The 8,878-nt window shown below is 32.1% G+C and overlaps 2 protein-coding genes across 2 annotated transcripts; both read right to left on the bottom strand.

Annotated features, from left to right (window-relative positions):
• Positions 1-1,914: 1,914 nt before the first annotated feature.
• LOC134709868 (uncharacterized) lies at positions 1,915-2,616 on the bottom strand. The gene has a single exon (XM_063569999.1). It carries the CDS (start codon positions 2,614-2,616, stop codon positions 1,915-1,917), a length of 702 nt encoding a protein of 233 aa, XP_063426069.1.
• A 114-nt stretch (positions 2,617-2,730) lies between these two features.
• On the bottom strand, positions 2,731-3,654 carry LOC134709867 (E3 ubiquitin-protein ligase TRIM45-like). The gene has a single exon (XM_063569998.1). The coding sequence runs from the start codon at positions 3,652-3,654 to the stop codon at positions 2,731-2,733; it is 924 nt and encodes a 307-aa protein (XP_063426068.1).
• Between the last annotated feature and the right edge of the window lie 5,224 nt (positions 3,655-8,878).

The following is an 8,878-nucleotide window of genomic DNA, read 5'->3' as shown; positions in this document are numbered from 1 at the left end:
CTCCTCTGAAACTGCTGGGTCAAATTAATTGAAACTTGGCCACAATCATCATTGGGGTATCTAGTTTGAAAATTGTGTCCGATGACCCGGCCAACCAACCAAGATGGCCACCACGTCTAAAAATAGAACATAGGGGTAAAATGCAGTTTTTGGCTTATAACTCAAAAACCAAAGCATTAAGAGTAAATCTGACATGAAGTAAAATTGTTGATCAGGTCAAGATCTATCTGCCCTGGAATTTTCAGATGAATTGGATTATTGGTTGTTAGGTTGCTGCCCATGAATTGGTAATTTTGAGGAAATTTTGCTGGGTTTTTTTTTTATTATCTTGAATATTATTATAGATAGTGATAAACTGTAAACAGCAATAATGTACAGCAAAGTAAGAACTAAAAATAAGTCAACATGACCAAAATAGTCAATTGACCCCCTAAGGAGTTATTGCCCTTCATAGTAAATTTTTAATAATTTTCACAAAATTTGTAGATTTTCACTAACATTTCCACAGAAACTACTGTTATAGATAGAGATAATTGTAAGCAGCAAAAATGTTTAGTAAAGTAAGATCTACAAACACATCACCATCACCAAAACACAATTTTGTCATGAATCCATCTGTGTACAATGTTTAATATTAACATAGACCAAGGTGAGCGACACAGGCTCTTTAGAGCCTCTAGTTATATCAAAGCTTGGAAATGTAACTACAAATAGTTATATTTCATATGCTGGTAATATAAAGGATGCTATTGGTATTTTTTCAGCATGTCATAATTATTTTGCTTTTAAGCTGTTTTAAAAGTGTTACCCTCGACTGTTCTCTGACTCTTCCATCTGTCTGTCCCATTTTAGTTATCCAACTAACTTTTGTTTCCCAACTAACTTATGTTTTCCTCATTCAAATTTTTTAAAATTCATACACAATGCTAATAACCAAGACTCTCAAAGTGAGTTTGAATATGTAGTGTTGTGCAAATTCTGTAAAAAATTGTGACCTGAGTCCAATGAAAACTGTCTTTATTTTTATGCCCCACCTACGACAGAAGAGGGGCATAATGTTTTCTGGTCTGTGAGTACGTTCGTTTGTTTGTCTGTTTGTCCATCTGTCTGTTAGTCCCAGTTCAATTAAAGTTTTTGGTCAAGGTAGTTTTTGATGAAGCTGACTTGAAACTTAATACACTTGTTGCTTATGATATGATCTTTATAATTGTAAAGCCAAATTTGACTTTTGACCCCAATTTCACGGTCCACTGAACATAGAAAATGAAAGTGGGAATTTCAGGTTAAAGTTTTTGGTCAAGGTAGTTTTTTTTATAAAATTGAAGGCCAATCAACTTTAAACTTAGTACATATGTTCCCTATAGTATAATCTATCTTATTTAAATTTCTATTTTAAATTAGATTATTACCCAATTTCACGGTATATTTCAAGGATAGTGTAATTGGGGCATCCGTGTACTTTAGACACATTCTTGTTTTAAATCTAGACCTCTATGATTGTGGCATTGTGTTGAGTTGGGATCTGTTAAAAAATAATTACAACTTCAGTTTAATATTCTAGACCAACTTAAAATAACTAAAGACTTATAATTTATAAGCAATAAGTCAACTATATTTGTTGTATTGAAGAATTGTAAGCTGTACATGTCTGCCTGGCATGGTTCATCTGACCTTGACCTCATTTTCATGGTTCATTGATCAATGTTTCGTTTTCTTGGTTAATATTGAGTTTATGTGACAGTTGTAATAAAGCTTTATATTTAGGTCTATCAACATTAAATCAATGATGAGTAAAAGAGGCGAGACATTTCAGCGTGTGCACTCTTGTTTTATTTAAATTTTACAATATGACTTCAATTGTCTAATAAGCAGTCAGTAATTTATGTAAACGTGGAATCTTGTGAATTTCACAGTTTACTTAGATGTTAGAAACCCCGAAAACTTAACACTATATATTTTGGCCTCAGCAGGTCCACTTTCGTATGTACTACAACCTATGTACAATGTTCCTCTGTTGTCAATTTTTAAAGAAAATGGAAAAAGGATACCTAACTGATCATTAGTGTTTAAGTAATGAATGCACTGTCCTAAACTGCTTAAGATATAAATCATGTTACTTTCCATATCTGTAATGATAAGGTTTTTTAGTTTAGTAGCCGCCAAATCTCTTGGTTTGAATATGACTTGTCCTTTCCTGATATTCGGATTACCATTATATATCCACCTTACGCCGTTAGTTCTATCTAGTGCCACTATCCTACCACAGTTATCTCTATTCAGACGATCTAGAACATACATGTTATTGTCACTGTCTGTTGCTATGCTTTGTGGAGCAGAAAAGATAGGCTCTCCATTATTGTCGAGATCATACACCTTTTCAGTTCTTCCTTTTATATCCATAACAACAACTTGTCTTGTGCCTTCAACTGGGAAGACCGGTCCTTTCTTTCTGGTTCTGATCACAATCTTATCATCCAAGGTTACATGGATGGCACCTGTTATTAAGGGAGCTACACTATATTTTGATTTGGTCATTTTTTCAGTGGTATGGCAAATCATTTTAAGATTTGGTTCTGCATTAGATATTAGTAAGTCTCCTGATGGTAATAATGCCATGCCAGTTAAATATATAGATATTTCCTTTATAATATTCACTTGTTCGTTTGAAAATTGTATCTTCTGTAATATTTGGGTTTTAGTGTGAGCAATCCACAATGTTCCTTCATCACATCAAGCTATCTTTCCAACTCCTTTCAGTCCTGTTTTATACTGTTTTATCACTTTAGGGTCATATTGGTCTAGTGCATAGTGGAAATCATCACCAGACGCATTTAGTTGTCCATGTAGTGTCTGCTGATTGAGTATATTTCCTGGAACGTATTGTGGCAGCCTTTTAATGCAAGTAGTGACTAGTGCTATATTTCGTTTTCTTGCTGCTGTTTCCCTTTTGCAAGCACTGAAAACATCACAAGCATTAACAGAAGAAAATGCATTGGTTAAGCACTCTGTTCGATATTTTAAATCTTTGTTTATCTTCTTTGACTTGATATCTGCATCCTTTACTAATTTTGCTTGCAGATCCCATCTCTGATCAAGTTCTTTCAGAAGTGATTTTGTGTGCATTTCAACTTCATCTTTTAAAAGTTTTTCTCGGCTCATTATTTTTTGCTTCTCTCTCTCATATTTGATGTCTTCTGACGATTTGAAAGTAGACAGGTTAGATCTTCCTCTTTCATAATTTGCTAATTGTTTGTCAAGTTCAGAATTAAAAGTTTTTAAGTTCTTTACAGTTAGCTCGTATCCTTTAACCAATTCAATCATGTTGTGCTTTGTATGAGTGATAGCAATACAGGAAGGGCATATAACTTCATCACATGTCTGACAAAATATGCAGCAGTTTTGCCCACTATGAATTTCACATGGAATATTATGAAAGTCTTTGTTTTCTTTGGCCTGCTGACGATGTAAAGCAATGTCTTTGATGTCAATAATGGTATGTTGGTACGTGGATTTGACTTTTTCATGAAGTTTATGACATTTTGTACACAAGAGAAAATCACATTCTATACATTTCCATTTTATTTCGTTAGATTCTTCGCACAACTGACAGGATATCGGAGTTTGTCCTTCTAGGATCGTTTTGGATAAAGCCATTATGCTGAACACACTCTTACGGTCGTTGCTATGAATGATGTATACAAACTATTTAACTTCCTTTTAAAATCTTTATCGGACAAGGAAGTATTTCAATATTATCCTTCATGATATTGATTTTTACATTTTAAACTATACATAAATAATAATATTCCTCTCATATTTGGCAAGCAATTGGAATGTGTCCCTTTTATGTGGATTATGTCATGATGCGTTCGTTGAAAAAGAGTGAATGTTAAAAAAAAATTTGTTAAAACAAAACAAAAAATGTATATACATTTGTAATATATGTTATTGCTCTAATATCGATGAATATACACTGCGAGATACACTGAGATGGAAAGTTTAACTCAATACAAATGCAATATCATTTTTATAATGTCAAATCTATTTTTAGCATAATTGATGATAATTCTTCCAAGGGCATGAAGTCAAATTCCTTGTGTTTTATATCTCGTTTGTTGCGTTCATTAATCATTTTACCCAAAACTTCTTTAAACAATTAGTGTAGAATGCATCATCATCTTTCCCTACTCCCATATCACCCCGATCAGTCGCTCCGTAATCACGGCTTAGAGACGAGAGCATGTGTCATCAGCGACGCCACGTTGTCTGAGATGACATTATCAAGCTTGTGTTCGTCAAGCGTAAAACTGACTAAAGGAGGGTGAAAAGAACTGACATAGAACGATCAACAGATAATCACAAATTAAAACCAAGGGAAACACATCAATTGAAAGAGGAAAGCAGCAAAACAACTTTAACATTGTACTGCAACAGATAACAAACCCTAACCTATATAGAAACAGATTATTTACTAGCAACTGCTACATTCCTGACTTGGTACAGGAAATTTTAAGACAAAAATTGTAGATTTAACCTGATTTTATGGCTAGTCAAACGTCCCGTTTATATGACAATGTTAAAATACTGCTTCAATGACAACAAGAGATACTATAGGGACAATCAAACTAATAAGTTGAGTTGATGTCATGGCAAAAAGAAAACCAATTGACCCATGCCAGTCTGCAAACCCTATGTAGAAACATGGAGACTAGGTGCACATGATTTGTTTTAACCCCACCGCAACCTGGGGCTATTCTCAAGTGGTCTGGATGGGTATGTAAAATTATTAATTTGCCAATGGTATTGGTTCGCAGGTACCATTTTTTTATAAAGCCATTCCAATTGAAATACCAACACAACATCTACGAATCCATTTGAAACTTTTATACTGCAACTACGTTTTCCAGAATCAGGGTTTCAATTAGGGATGATAATAAGATTGAAATTTGTGTTACAATTTTGATAGATATTAATTTGATTTATTTAATTTGCAGTATAAATCACTATTAGGTCAATGTCATGAAAATATACACTTTTTTGTATTCAGCACAGACCTGTGGAAGGGATCGGAAAACCATCGCCCTCCCCCAGTTTCTCAGCCTGATAGAAAACCAGTTTGTATTTTTTTTTCTGAAATTTACTTAATAGTGTATATGTATTTTCTGTATCTTTTTGACTATATTATAGTGTATCCATCATCACCGCAAACAAATTGTTTAACATCTATCAGAACAAGTTATACAGTTTTATCACTTATAAATTTTGAAATAATAAAGGCACTAAGGTTTCAATTCCCTAAAACAAAGTTGACCATCGACCAATTGTGCTATTTTATGACTTATTTTGTCAAAAAGCTTTCACAACTTCTTCGGTTCCCATACATCCCTGGCTTTCAAATATTTGTCGTTGTGTGTTTCTAATGAAGGTTAATCCAGAAATTCACTTTGGATGCATGACATTTAAAACGTGTTGCTTTCCTTGTAAAAATTTATATTGGTCAAGAACATAGACTAATCACACTCAATTAATTATGCATAATCAAAACATTTATCTAATAGTAGTTATGGCCAGATACGACCTTTAAGAAACAATGATGTACTGTTTCTACGTCTGTTATCGCTTATGGATACCAGACGGACATTCAGTCATAGATCGAAAATATTCAAGAAAAAACAAATAGCATTTTGCCTTAATACTTAATTTGTAAAAAAAGATAAAGTAACAAACATACCAAAGTTAACTTCAAGGGAATGAATACCGGAAAATCCTTTTTAAAATGCCAAAATGGAAAGCTCAAACAAATCTATTGACATGAGAACAACTGTCGTATTCCTGACTTGATACAAAACGGAGGATCAACATAAAAAGAAGTTGTGGTATTATTGGCAATTAGACAACTCTCCACAAGAGACCAAATGACAGAACATTAATAAACTGATAATGAAAAATGAAGACAGCTCTCTTGCAAGCAAAAACACCAACTGAAAAAAATAAAAGGGCATACACTTCAGTCACGGGGACCAGGTTTTATAGCTAGCTCAACACTTTTATGACAGTCGAATAGAATTTGATCTTATTGACAACAATGTGTTAGTAAAGCAAAGAGACATAACATGTCAAAATGTCAAAATTTAGGGTACAGCAGTCAACATTGTAATATAATCTTAATGACTATATAAAAACAATTTTTTCAACAAAGAAAAATAGATGAAATGACATATGCACAAAGTAAATAAGTAAAAATGAAAACCATGAGATCGACATTATGATCCAGGAAAACGTGATCATAATACTTGAACCCATGAAAATAAAGAACTTGCACCAATAGTGAAAGACTTCATAAAATTAGACTGCCAAATTTAATTCTATTAAACAAAAGAAAAAACATCTCAAATGAAAAAAGTTAGTAACAAAAGAAAGAAACTCAATGGAAACTGTCCATGAAATGAGAAGATAGGAGAAATGTGACGTGACACGATATAAAATAAGTTTAACACGGGTCTCTAATGTATGTTGCAAAGTTCCGCAGAAAGCACTAAAATAATATTGAATTCGTTACATAAGATTGTATTAGATTGCAATTATTATCTATGAGAATGAAAGAAAAAGAAAATCTGGTATTTTCTTCTTCTACTGTTAGCTCAGATTAAATACAATCAAGCATTTTTAAATAAATCAAAGATGTAAATGTGATTTTGAATAATTATTTGAATAGATGATTAAAAAGCAACCAGCAAAGTAAAGAAACTGTAGTCAGATTTCGTTCACCAACCCACCAGCAAAGTAAAGACACCGTAATCAGATTTCGTTTCGATGGAAAACGGATTTTTCATTTTGTATTCTTGCCATTCTTTACCATTCTTTAGAAAAGAAAATTTAACTTATGCAATGAGAATGTAAGTATTTTTGAATACATTTTGTACGTCGTTCAGATTTTATTGACAAAGGATGTTTAAGTCATGAGAGATATCAAACATTTTAAGTTAATCAGAATATACCCTTTTTTATATTAATAAAAACATACTCAAGTTAGTTTGCATTCTGTTTGAATTATTTTCTGGTTTCCTGTTTTCGGTTAATAATGATAAAAATCGTATAGTTTATTACTCAAATACTGTTATTTTTTTCATGGAAATTCGTCAGTTTCCTTAAACAATCATATTTGTGATGTTAGGACTAGATCTATAATTTACCAATTTTCCGGTTTCCTATCTTGAATTTTAAGAGTCAATATAGGATGAACGGATCATATAAACCGGAGGGAAAATATGATACAAGCCCAAACGAAAAAAATATAAACGAGTCTAAATTGAAAACTACGTTCAAACCTATGATTGCGTTGGATAAAAACCGCAATTTTTATACGTGTGCATGTAAAACAAATTTTGTTGTAGAAGGGTCTAAAACCAGCACAAACAACATTTTCCAAAAGACCAAAAAAGAGAAAAAGTATATTTTAACAACACGCATTTGAATATATATATTGACACCTCATTTTTGTCGTATAACATCTTGGTCACAAATTTAAAATAGTCGACACGATATGCATCCGCAGAACATCAACGAACATCTTGTTATTTAATTTTGATTTTATTTTTTGTTTGGCATCTTATGTATTTGAAGAATTTTTTCGTCAAATAATCGATCACATCTATCATATGTTTCAAAACGTTAAATGTATTGTCTGCAATAGCATAAATCGTTCTTAATAATAAGGATGTTCTTATCCCAAGCAGAAAACCAAGCCGTATTTGGCACAACCTTTTTGAATTTTTGATCCTGTACAACTTTGTACCTTTTTTTACTTTCGAACTTTTTTGTCTGGGCGTCACTGGTGAGTCTTGAGTGTACAAGGCGCGTTTCTGGCGTAATTGATTTTAAACCTGATGCCTTTTGTTAGCTATTACTTATGTGTTTCTTAGTCTAATATGTTCTCCTATTTATTTGTATTGTAGTCCTGTAATATTATGTTGTCATTTTAATGTTATATTTAACTTTGCCATTAAAGTGCGAGGTTTGGCATGCCACAAAACCAGGTTCAACCGACCATTTTTTTCTATAAAAAATGACCTGTACCAAGTCAGGAATATGGTCATTGTTATATTATAGTTCGTTTCTCTGTGCGTTACATTTTAACGTTGTGTTTCCGTTGTGTCGTTTATTTTCTCTTATATTTGGGTGTGAATTCACATTACTATAAGAAGTGTCACGGTACTTTTCTATCCCAAATTTTTGTATTTGGTTTTGATGTTATATTTGTTATTCTCAACGGATTTTGTCTAATGCTTATATAGTCTGTTTCTATGTGTGTTACATTTTAATGTTGTGTCTTATATTTAATGCGTTTCCCTCAGTTTTAGTTTTTTTCCCCGATTTTGTTTTTTGTCCATATATTTACGGTTTTGAACAGCGGTATACTACTGTTGCCATTATTTGACGATATCCTGAAATTCATTACATGACGTCATAAAGTAAATCGGGTTTAAGATATTATAAAAATAACCGTACAATATGCGTTTTGCTATCCGCCGTTTTCTATCTACCTTCGAAAATATATTTTGACATTTTATTATCCCTAAACAAATCAAATTTGTTAAAATATACGAATTAATAATATGACTTTATATTACTCATATTACATTAAACTGTACAATATGCATAATTCCTATTAATGTTTACATTTCTATATATATTCTATATTGAAATTTAACAATGTATTGGATTCGAGCGTCACTGATGAGTCTTTTGTAGAAGAAACACGCGTCTGGTGTGTATAAATTTTTTTAGTCCTGGTATCTATGATGAGTTTATTTAACTTTTGTTTTACAGATTAATTAATATACCGGTACTTAAATTTATTACATAGTACTATATTCTA

This window comes from Mytilus trossulus, chromosome 3 (assembly GCF_036588685.1).
Source record: "Mytilus trossulus isolate FHL-02 chromosome 3, PNRI_Mtr1.1.1.hap1, whole genome shotgun sequence".
Taxonomy (NCBI): domain Eukaryota; kingdom Metazoa; phylum Mollusca; class Bivalvia; order Mytilida; family Mytilidae; genus Mytilus; species Mytilus trossulus.
Note: the sequence above shows the minus strand (reverse complement) of the source record. Positions and strands in the feature narration are given on the sequence as shown.